General features: G+C 41.8%; 1 protein-coding gene across 4 annotated transcripts in view; it reads left to right on the forward strand.

The window, feature by feature from the left end:
• Positions 1–12,546, forward strand: part of Apba1 (amyloid beta precursor protein binding family A member 1) — a 198,299-nt gene that overhangs the window by 155,647 nt on the left and 30,106 nt on the right. For 3 of the 4 annotated variants that reach the window (XM_078047549.1, XM_078047551.1, XM_078047550.1), the window contains exons 3-5: positions 3,639–3,734; positions 7,542–7,581; positions 10,160–10,305. In XM_078047549.1, coding sequence (XP_077903675.1) covers positions 3,639–3,734; positions 7,542–7,581; positions 10,160–10,305 — 282 coding nt within the window. The remainder of the gene's footprint in view (positions 1–3,638; positions 3,735–7,541; positions 7,582–10,159; positions 10,306–12,546) is intronic. The other variant, XM_078047552.1, reaches the window with a different exon arrangement.

Raw genomic sequence — 12,546 nt, forward strand, 5'->3', positions numbered from 1 at the left:
TCCCATGACACACTGCCCAAGACACACCCTCCTGCAGAGTTGATCACTCCCAGCTCAGTCCCCACTGCCCAGACTGATAGCCTAGCCACAGGCCACAGTCCTGTCTTCACCTCTCGGCTTCCTCTCATTCTTGGGAAGCACGTTGCCTCCTTCTTTGCACCCTGGCCCAGTGTTAGGAATATAGGTAGACACCGAGATGCCTTCTGCAGGAATAAATGGATAGTAATTCTTTGCGTGCCACTTTCCTCCCCCAGAGGTCTAGCCGGAGAGTCCCTGGAGCTGTGTCTGTTTCACCCTGACCACAGTAGCACACTTATTGCCACTAGGAGCTGGCTGTTCATTCAGGACTAAAATGAATAATCAGCTTTCCCCAGGGTTGCTTTTGCATCCTTAGGCCACTTCTGCCCAGGTCTTGGATGGACTTAAGGCCAAGAGTTCTACTTTTTGGAGTGCCAGAGCAGAGGAAATAAAACTTGGATCACAGTTGTGAGGGATCTGCTAAAATATGATCTGCTAGGACGTCATCTGCAGAAGACAAAGTATTGAGCTCTTATAATTATATACACAGCATCATTGAAACTGGCATCCTGAACACTTCTCCTTGTTAAGCACTCACCTATGTGAATTCCCTAATCCACATTTACTGTCTCCACTTGGTCTCATTTGCTCAAGATTGAATATCCACCCAATAGCCCAGAAGGCATGAGGCACCATACAGAAATATATATATATTTTGTTAACTTTAACTTTTTTTTCAATATTTTATTGGGTAAAATTTGTCTCTCATCCATTCTTTGAAAGTAAAAAGTATTATCCAATTTGTTTTTTCTTCCACTTTAAAGAGGTAGACATTGGAGGTAACAGGGAAAGGGTTTTAGAAGCACAATTTTGAATTCCTTTATTTCAACATGGAGGCTGGGTCTGATTGAAGGTGCTTGTCCACCCTTGACTCGGTCACTAGTGGTATGTGATGATTTGTAGACTTCTGCTAGATGGGATCCTCTTCTTTTGAGATGGCTCTCTTTCAAAAGAGTTTCACTAAGGCCCGGGTTAGAGTTTTCACAGGTAAAGGCCATTTATCTAATACAAAATCCAGATAGGATTTCTCCACATAGCAATGGAGGGACAAAATTAGAAGGGGGCTTGCCACTGACTACCAACAACTAATCCAGAAATCAGTAGGCATCTGTTTCTCATGCAAGTTGAAATCATTTATTCAGCGCCTGCAGCAGCTGAGTATTTAGTGTTTACCAGACCCAAGGCTTGGCACTTGGGTGATAAGTTGAAGGAGACAAAATCCCTATCACTGAAGAGCTCTTGGGGCTGGGAGCCATACATATATACATGATAATTACAAATCATGGCACATGCCATCAGGGAGGAAGTGAATTGAGACTGAGAAAGCAGTGAGATGAGCACTTCTGAACTGAATACTGACTGGAGGAGAGTGGAGGGGGACTGTGTAGATGGAGGTCATTTGTCACATGTGCTCATGGAAAGAGATTCATCGGAGCTTTGTGTTCAGGCCACATCATCTGGTGTCTTCTGGAAGTAGTCCCTGATAACGTTTGGCGTGGGTCCATAAGAGTGCCCCCAAGTTTTGTTAGTTCTTCTTCCCCAGCATTTCCTGAGGTTCACTTAGCTAAGCTGTGGGGTGTGAGCTCCCTGGTCCATGTCCTCACCCACTGTCCAGAGAACCTGGGCTCTCACATCATCCTAAGAAGATCTGGTGCCTGCAAGATTATAAGGAATCTATTTTTAGAATATTGGAGCTGAAAATAAATAGGAAATAGGGGACTCTAAGGGGATTGATTTTTTTTTTTAATGAAGAATTTGCCAGCCCTGAAATCAAGCAGTTAAAAAATTCACTGCACTAGCTTTCCCAGGGGTTAGACCCTTAAAATCTTTGTGACAAAGAAAATTGTTTGTCAGGGTGGCCCGGCCATAAATACTGAAGGAAGCTGTTCAGATTTGAAAAACTGGGGAAAATTTAAGGGCATTAAATTCTCATAAAGATTTTTCTACATTAATTTTGAATAGACCTAACAATGCTAAATCACCAAGTACCCACCAGCCTTCGTGAGTAGCAAGTGAAAAATTCTGTGTGTTTTTAAAGGTATGAAGGACTGCTTTACTGTGACCAGGGTCTGTGGATACTTTGTTACTCTTGTGCCTGCCCTCTTAGCTTTACTGCAATGTCCAATTTCTGGTGTGACTACTTAAGGGGTTCATTAGTCCACACCTCCCTGCCCAGAATTGGGTAATATATGGAGGGATGGGAAACAAACCCAAGCCTCACAGCCGTAGACTCAGATCAAAGAACTACTTGATCTGAATAGCATTTTACTGTATCGTCTTTTGGTTCATTTACTGCCCCCTGTAATTCAGACTTTTAGGAAAAGATTTTTCTTTTTAAATTTCACATAATGTGAAGTAATGTGAGAGATCCCCTGGTCTGTAAACATGCTGTCCTCGCCAGTACCATTGCTTTGGGAGCTATTCTCCCTTCCTGTGCAGAGGTATTTTACTGATGCCTCTGGCCTCCACCTTCCCAATGGGCCAGTCGCAAGAGATCAGACATGGATTCAAGCAAATACCAATGGTAGTTTGATTTTTTTTTTTTTGCCTGGGACTTCCCTCCCCTGGCTCATATCCCTGTACTTCCCGAGAGAATTTATCCTGTGTGGCTTCTGTGTTTTATGCCTATTGTCAGGCATCACCCACACCAGGAAGCACAGCACTCCCTCTCAGAGGGCCATCGCTGCAGAATTCTTAGCCATCTAACATATAGATGTTTATACCCTCAGCTCCCAAGATTTCAGGAGCAGGAAGAAATATTCTCATATCATCGGGGACACGTCTCCAGATCCTGTTTGTTCCAGGCCTGTGTTTGCTGGCTTTTTTTGGTCATTTGCTCAGGATATGCTTATGGAGCACCTGCTGCATTTGGGGCACTGACTCAGAAATTTCACCTTCACATCTAGCAAGGCCTGCCTGGGCGCCTGACCCCACCCCCCAAACGTTATTTTCAATCATTTGGCAAAGGATTTCTGAACCATTCTAAGAGCACACAAGGGTATGTGGTTTGGATATTGAAATTTCTCTGAATTAAGTCAGACAATATATTTGAAATATGAACTGACCAGGAAAAACACAGGTGATGTGCTTTTCAGTCATCAAAATCAGTCCCTCTGCCTCTTTAAAATTGCAGGCTTTAATTTTTCTTTTCCATTCAGAGTATCTTGGGCATGATTTTGTAAGCCATTTGTTAACCTAGGTATGTATATTTTTCCTTAAGAAAAAAAATTGTATAATACCCTTAACTATATTCATTAAGGACTTTCAGTTTGATAGACAACTTTTTCTACATTTTCTTTTAATAGTTAGCCTAAGGGGAAAGAAAAGGTCCTAGAGTTATAAAACTCCTGGGAGGGATGGTAGGAACTGAAAAGCAAACCTGGACACCCTGGCCTATTCTGTGCACTTGGAGTCCGCTCTTTTCCAAAGGGGTTCCTCTCCACTGAAGTATCCCATCATTAGTAATCCACTTGCCCCCTCTGCCTGTCCCCTCGTCCTGGGCTGGGTGTTGCCATGTCCCTTGGGTTCTCACTGTTGTCTATCCTCTTGTTGTGTTCTAGTCTCCATCTCCTGGCAGTTCCTCACCCCTGGGTGCAGAATCATCGAGCACACCCCTTCATCCCAGTGACCCCGCGGAAGCCTCCACAAATAAAGAGGTAGGGCACCATGCGCCTCCACAGCCATTGGCCCGTTGTGCTTTATTCTAACACTGTTCTGTGAGGTCTGCAGCCCCTACGGCACAACTGGCCCAAGTTACCCCAGGGATTTTTCCTCTCCAGTGTGTAGTTCATCTGGTAAAATCATTCCATCCTATTTGATAGCCATGGTTGTCTATTTTTATTAATTTTAATATATTTTAATTGAGTCAAATGAAAAGTTTATGTCTTCCTCCTTGCTAGTTAACATTTTAAATGCTCAGTGGCCACCTATGGCTACTATATTGGACATAGCAGGTCACAGGACATTTACATCCTTGTAGATAGGGTCCAGTGTTATCCAATAGAACTATCAGAAAATCCAAGTACTACAATCCTTCCTCTGGCATTAGGTGCCTTCTGATACCATGGATTGACAGTTGCTGTGTGATTTGGGAAATGAGTTGGTTTCTTAAATACCCATTTAGTTCAGGCCCAGGTGAAATCTAAAAGCCAGTGACCACATGTCCCAGTTTACCTGGAGTATGGTTCAGGTTCACACCTGATTGTCAGTACACCTTTCTACAATGGTGCTGTCCAAGAGAACTTTCTGCGATAATGGAAATGTTCTACTTCTGTACTGTTGGGTAGGGTGGTCCCTAACCTCACATGTTCCTAACCTCCCTTAAAATGTGGCCAGTGGGGCTGAAGCACTGAATAGATTTTCATTAACTTAAAAGGCACACATGGCTGGGCACCACTGGATGGAACAGCTCCAAGGTGTCCCTGTTGGACAAGTTGTATGTTCATCCCTACTTACAGAGAACTTGTTGAGCTCTGGCAGAGCATATTAAATAAGAAGATGCTATTTGTTCCTTCTGAGGTTTCTGGGGCTACAAAAGGGCAGAACCCAATACCCTTTACACCCAGGTAACTGTCATCCCACCTATTTGTGGGCCAGCACCACGGAAATATTGACCTGCGCAATAATCTGCGTGAGCTCCAAATATAGATGCTCCCTCTTCCACACTGCAGAGATGTGTCAAAGAGGTGAGCCATATAATGAATGATTGGGTTCTTCCATTGCATGTAACATAAAATTATCAGCAACAGGAGAGAACTTGAGATGATCTGTTTTAACTTGAGTGGCAGATTGCTTTTAAAAGGGAGTCTTAGCCAAAGTTTACCCTTAAAGTGCTGTGGAATATATATGCTATTCATGGGAGGGAGAAGCATATTTTTTATTAATGTTTATATCAAAACTTTTCTGAAATGGCACTAGTATTAGACTAGAAATATATTTTGTCCTCCTCTGGTCTGTCCTCTAACCCTAGGCTACTGTGACAGGGTCCTCCATTTGTTTGCTTCATACTCTATTTATAGTACATGGGTGGGTGAGAAATAGTAGAATGACAGCTGCAATGATAACAGCAGTAACGAGCATTATCATTTTATTGAGCATGTACAGTATTCTAGATGCCAGACTGAGGAAATCAGATAGTATCTCATTTAATCCTTAAGTTAATTCTGTGAAGTGGGTATCATTGCCTTCATTTCTGAGTTGAGAAAGCTGAGAGGTTAAGTAACTTACCTGAGGCCACAGACTGCAGACACAAGGTAGCTTGTAGGTAATTATTTTAATTGTGAAGACTCCAGGCTCTGCACATGGTTTGTGTGAGCCCCAGTAAAACCCCAAAGATCTCAGACTTTAGCTTCTTGAATGCAGCTTTATTATCTCTTGAGTGCTAATGGGTGGCTGATGTTCATCTCAGTCCACATGTGAGAAAACAAAGAGCTAATCAGATGTCTGAATATCCAGCCTTTGATTAGGTATCAGATATAATGAGCAAGGCAAATTTGTTAGTTTTTCAGTTTCTACAAAGACTTGGCTCATGCTTCTGCATATCCTTAGAAATAATGATGAAAATCCTCCTTGTGTGCAATAATTAGAGAGTATTTCATTTCACCAAACTTTTTTTAAACTGATTACCCCAGAAACCAAAGAAAGCTAGTCATGAGTTCCTAAATAGTAAGTAAATGTACCAAATGCTTACCATTGTAGCTCTAAATAAAACAGCAGCTTTTATAGCCATAGACTAAAGAAATTCTTCTTGTAGCATCTGCTAAAACTTGGACACTATCTTTGAAATTTGCATTCAGGAAACTATCCTAATAGCCTAAGAAAATCCAAACTCGCAACCTGGATGTTTGTGGAGACTAAGCAGCGTAAACTCCCAATCCTGCTGCACGCTTGCTACTCGGCACGAGGGCAGGAAAATGGTTGGGAAATTGTAATTTAAGACTTTGGCCATTATGAAGAAATTTATATAACCGATTGTGGGAGTTGATCTTTAAACCAATCAGAATTCTATTGGCACTCATCTGGCCCTGTCCTGACTTGGACAAGTATAATTGGAGTTCTTATCTCCTATCCTGGCTTTTACTTGGTGTTGTTTTTTTCCATAAATACATTAGCAGCCAATAACCTTTCATTCCTGATGCACAAGAAATCCCCCCACTTTTGCTATGAGAAGCCATCGATATGAACCCATCTGCAGTAGGTTTCTTGAAAAGTTGCCCTGTGTTGGCTCCCTGTGTGATTTGTGTGGCCTTTTACCATTGTCCTGAATTGTGTTAGTCTTCAACTAACTACACCCAGTTTTTCACATAACGATTAACATTAGTTAATACACAACAGTTTAATAATTGTAATCAATCATATCTTTGCATTCCCCTCTTCCAAGTAAAGGACACCGCGTAAAGTGCTAGCATGTGAGTTCTTTCCTGTGACATCCCAGCCCTCACTAAGAGCTCTCTCATGTGACACATACCTTTTATGTGGTCAATCTATGGAGCAGCTATGCTGTGCACAATACCCCTTCTCTAAAAGGCATATATTTAAATGATCACATCATACCTGGAGATTCTCGGCAATAAAAATCTCAGCCATGCAAACTACCTTTTGCCTAGATAAGGATTCCTATTTTTAATATGAGCTCTCCTGCAATGCTTTCAGGAAACTAAGCCCTGCCCCAGATTTATCAGCTACAAATTCTGTCACTATTTGAAGCAGAAGTGAATTTCCAACTCTGTAATTATTGCTAGGACATTTCCTTCTGGAAGGAGCATGTGGTAAGTGTTGCTCCTCTAAGTGCTACACTTATACTGCTACCAAGTCAGGTTCTAGAAGTTTCTAGTTCCTCATATCCACTTCCAACTGTGCTGTTAGAAGACTGGCCTCTGCTGGGAGATAATAATATAAGAAATGCCAGGGCTTTTAATTTACTCCTGTGTTATGTTCTTACTTAAAGGAAACGCATAATAATGACTTAGATACTGATTTCAGTTGAAAACTGCATTATTAAGAGAAGATGAGGGGGAAAAAAATCTAACACACATTTTTAGCACAGAGATCCTTGCAGCCTAGATACAAAATAAACTTCTCCCAGGGAGTTCTTCATTTGTGTGTACAATTATGTTTTGGGTGCTTTTATTAATCAATTGTTTTTCCCATGGAATGTAGAGGTGTGAGAATATAAGGTGTGCCCTTTTTATTGCTGTTTATAGATTTTGGTCTGTGTGATATTATTTAAGCTGATAGACTTCTATGAAATGTGGGGTTTCAGATTATCTAACACTTTGAATGACCTATTTTGGGTTCGAGGTAACCTTGAATAATAAATGCACATGTTTATCCACACTAACAAAAAATTAGTGGTTAACAAATGCCACTAGTAATGTGTTTCTTTTTCATGATGCATGGATGGTGTGTTGATGCATATTACATCATGCTTTTCCCTTTTTGAAACCTCTTTGTCTTAATTACAGTCAAGAAAAAGCTTGGCTTCATTCCCAACCTACGTTGAAGGTAAGAGCTCAAAATACAGAGCACTGAATATTAAGCACATGAATCTTTCAGCATTTGGGGCATTTCGAGCACTGGAGATAAGGAAATAGTGGGAAGAAGGGACACAGACTTAACATTCTTAGTATCTTAGAGTGTAATAGCTATGAAGCTCTCAGAAACCCTCTTCCCTGGCTCCTCATGTGGATAGCAACCCCGAAGGTGGAGGTGAGCTCTGGGCTTCATCCATCTTAGTCATGATCTGATACCCAAGTCTCCCTACTGCTAGCCCAGTGTACCTCTTGCATCCCTCAAAGATAATTCAATTTAAGGGAAGAAATTTTGGTCCCCTTCATAAGACATTACCAGTGGTTCCCATTTCTTGCTGGGACAAGTAACATTTATTGAACATCTAGTCTGGGTCAGGAACTATTCTAAGCACCTTGCATGTAATACTAGTTGAATCCACACATCAGTCTTGGGAAGTCGGTTTTATTATTATCTTCTTGTTATGGTAAAAGAGAACCAAGGATCAAGAGAGTGAGTAACTGGGCCAAGATGATGCAGTTAGCCAGCTGCAAAGCCAAGCCGTGATCCAGGGGCAGGCTGACTCCGCAGGGAGCCACCTCTGATTGTGCAGGTTAGTCAATGCAAAAGGAAACCCATTCAAGAAGCCTCCTGAGACTAGACTGAAGCTCAAGCTTTGTGCCCTTTTTTTGTGACATTTGAGGTCAAGCCACCCCAATGGAGTTCCAGTTTCTCATTCACAGAGTCTGTCTCTGGCTATAGGATGGCCCTGATGCTCTAACTGTAGATGGCAGGTGGTTTTTCAGGTAAGGCAGATTGCCATCTTCTTAAAGTTGGCCAAGCCCAGCCTTTGGACCCTGTGAGGGAGCTGTCAGGATGCTCTGAGTTACCAGAGTTCATAAACCTTCATGAGCCCTCAGTCCACAAACCCAGAACAAGATCCTAGTTTTGGTTTAGTAACTCCTGTTTCCTTATTAAATGATCTAAGTTATTTGCATAATTTTTGTGAATTTCTGGAATTCCATGAGAGCACCTTAGAAAGTTTCCGATTCATCTCTCCAGGCCTAGGGATTTTCAGGCCCAACAGTAGTGAGAGGATGCATCCCATGATGTGCTCCTTGACTCACAGGGCAACTACAGGCCTCATGGAATGGAAAGGAAAACTGTGTTCTAAAATGCCACCACAAAACCTGCAGTTCTTTGATGCAGGATCATTGTAGCTTTAATTTAAAAAAATATATATATATTTTTTAAAATATACTGGCACCAAACCTAAAGTGAATTTATAAAAATATGGCTTTTTTTTTTTCTGGGCATGATAGACAGGTACATTCAATTATAGTCAATTTCCCTGAAGGACAAATGGTATGCGATCGTATCTCAAACTTAAAATTTGTTTAGGTCTGATATTTATATGCCTTTGTTGCTAGGCACTTATGTGATGATTCAAGTATTATTTAGATTTCTTTTAAGAATACCTGCATACTCACTGCCATTGCAAAGGGACCTTTTTCAGTGAATAGTGCTAAATCAGAGATGGCTGTGTCAAAGCCCCATAGAAAAAGGAAAGATGGGTTGAACATTATATTCTAAAAATAGATGGAAGGTTCTTAAAATTATCCCAGGTGAGATTTTTTTTCTCAATATCTGATTGACAAAAATGATTTAGTAACTATATAAATCCATCTCTAGGCGCTTATCATAGAAGACTGGCAATCTTTTTTACTTTATATTGATAATAGTGTGGGTCCAAAACTGTCTGTGTTACCTTAGAGCTGGGCTTCCCTACTCTACAGGTAAAACACACATCATAAATAACCCAACTCCTCAAAGCCATATGAGTTCCAGGGTGGGAACCAGGCAGCTGCTGAGAATGATACATATGGCCTTAATTTTGGGAGTGGTTTATAGTAGTTTTGATTAGAACCTGATGCCCCCATTTAAAATAAGACTTGATTTACTAGGCTGGTGAGTGAGAACAGAAAATTTGATCAGTGTGTGGGTCTAGACTGTGGGCATTATGGCCTCTAAGTTGGCAAGCCTAACAGCATGCGACCATGGCTTTGAGGAATGTTATCTATCTCACAGCATTTGGGGTCAGAAGCCATCATAGAAATCCAGATGTTCTGAAACATCCCATTTTTCTAATTAAATGTGTTTCCTTCACTTATGGACTAAAGGGAAGGAGGAGATATGAATAGGTGACAGGTAGTAGGTAGTGCTATAAATGGACATTACCCAAGGCAGCCTTCCATTCACCTAACCATGTATTCAGAAGACATCTAGTTGATACCAATTAGGTGACCAGCACTGAAACACAACAGAGATGAATATGACATGGTCCTTTTCCCAAAGAACTCAGTCTTGACACTAGACTTTCTTTCAGACTTAAGTCAATACTTGAACCATTTTAGAAGGCTCTAAGAAACCGTGCCTTCTGTGTGGAAAGGAGGGGTGACATCAATGCCTTAGACCAGCTCTGCCAGCAGGGAGCTTGGGGAAGGGTGTACAGGGTCTGGATGTAGCGGGCCTGCCCGGGATGGCTTCACTCACCACTGTTCTCTCCGTGTTACAGTTCCTGGACCTTGTGACCCTGAAGACTTGATCGATGGAATCATTTTTGCTGCCAATTACCTTGGCTCCACCCAGCTGCTCTCAGACAAAACCCCCTCCAAAAATGTGCGCATGATGCAGGCCCAGGAAGCAGTTAGCAGGATCAAGGTGAGGAGATCTGCAAGGTTGGAGGGGGATGGTGGGCAACTGCAGGCATCTGAGAAGTTTATAGCATCATCCCACACCTGTGTCTAGTCCAAGGTCAGAGAGTAGATTGAAATATCATAAGCAGGGCTCATCTATGACCCTGCCAACAGTTTTAAACAGAAAAGGATTTCTAATGTGCCCTGGAGTCTTTTTATATATAAACACTATCAATTTAGGTTGTTCTCACTAGCCAGTCTTGAGGAAAGTACATATAATCATAGACTGAAAAGTTGATATAATGAGGAAGGACGTCATTTTGAATATTATGCCTCAAATGTGAGATGGATCCCTGGACTACCACTGACAGAGGTCCATTTGTATTAGGCTTGGTTCAAACTAGGTGGCATTGCTTTTTAACCACTTGATCCCGTTCAAGACAGACTGAACTGGTTAGCTTCAAGTAGAATGAAAACCTAACCTGGCTAGTCTGAATAAGTCAGGGCAGAGATAATCCGGTTTATACTAGTTTGAAACAGAATCTATTTTTAAAAGACTTTAAAGGAACAAACCTATTTGGTCATTCACAACTAGTTTGAACCAGCCCAAACCAGTTTGAGCCTATGGAAATGCAGAGCTCTATGATTCTTTCTGACATCATGGTAGAGATTCTAGGACAACAGGGACACTTAATGTGTGTTCATGCCACAGTACACCCAGCCCTTAGAACTGCAGACAGTGTCTAGTAAATTGGAATAAGTTAGGACTCACCAAAATTTACTTATCAGTGTCAGCTGGTCAAAATTGATTCCCCCCTCCAAAGGGCCATTCTCTTTTTCATTCCCTTTCTCACACATTCCCAAGGTACATCCTGAAATGACAGTATGGAATAAGAAAGAAGAACAAGTAGATGGCATCAAGAGAGTCCTTAACCTTTTGATTAAAGAAAAATATCCCTTTAGCACATTTTTGTGTAGGCTGTGCCAGGTCCTAGGAAGGAGACAAGAGGAATCAAGCCAGCAAGTGCACAGGGCAAGCCAGAGGTATCTGGTCCAGGCCTCTTACCTGAGCTGATTCCAGTGGTAGTCACATGTCCAGGTTCTGCCCTGTGGTTGGTGAATATTGAACAGGTCATATTTCCATTGCTGCCTTAACTATCATGTTTTGAGCCCCCAGCTTCCCAGTTATACTGCAGTTCCCCAGGATGCTGTGTGCATGTCGCCAGGTCTCCTCTCATTGCTTCCTCATCAAACAGCTCTCCATTGCACCTGCTGCTGGGGCCATCATATGTCACTCGCTGCTCTTATCATGGCTCTATGCTGGGAAGAAGCACTTCTCTCCCAAGCTGCCCCTTCACTTAACTTATAGTATGTACAGTAAGCCATTCTGCAACTTCTGACACCTTCAAATGTGTACACCAGGGGATCTTTTACAGCTATCTCAAAGGTGGCTATTGTCACAACACTGATAGGATCTACCAGTTGTTCCAGGGGTCCACTCAACCATTTCTTCAGGGACCACAAACATTGTCTGTGCCTCAGGAGCCCCACTGCTATAGGCCTCTTTCTGTGGTATGTGTTCTTCTCCTGAAGTTAGTCTCTTCCAGGATGATGGACAGTGGGGAAACGCCATGAAGGCATAGTAGGAATGTCATTTAAACTCAATAAGCAAAGAGCGTCAACAGGTTATTATTAAGCTATCTATCCAAGCTTGGTGGGTTAGCTTTTACCTTCTGATTGTTACAGTGATTGGGGGAATTTCCCAGGCCAGGCTGCTCAACATCCTGTAATGTACAAGATAGAGCCACACAGCAAAAATTCATATCCACCAAAGTGTTCCCAAAATGGAATGCAGCTAGAGGAATCTACCAAAATAAAGCAGTAGATCAGCCCCTAAAGGAAAAGGGAGTCTTTTGAGATAGAAAACTGTGTGTTGCTTTCAGGTTAGTTTCTCTTAAGTTCTATATAACAGGTTTCAAAGTTTTTTAAGATTCAGGTTTTATTCTGGGTACTTCATTTATTTGCCATCTAATAGCTTTTGGCTCCTGCAGCTGGAGTGTCTGCATCTCTCTCCTCCTCTTATGACATTTACATAGGACTAGGTAGTCTGATAAGGGGCAGAAAGACACAAGGTACATCACTTGAACACAAAGCAGTTTGCATGATACACTGTAGCATCCCTCTATCAGACTGCATCCAGTGATAGCCCAAATGAGGTTTTCATGTTTCCACTGTGGTACCTGATAATGTTGTTCTTCCTTCAAGG

Source organism: Ictidomys tridecemlineatus, chromosome 4 (genome assembly GCF_052094955.1).
Source record: "Ictidomys tridecemlineatus isolate mIctTri1 chromosome 4, mIctTri1.hap1, whole genome shotgun sequence".
NCBI classification, from domain to species: Eukaryota; Metazoa; Chordata; class Mammalia; order Rodentia; family Sciuridae; genus Ictidomys; species Ictidomys tridecemlineatus.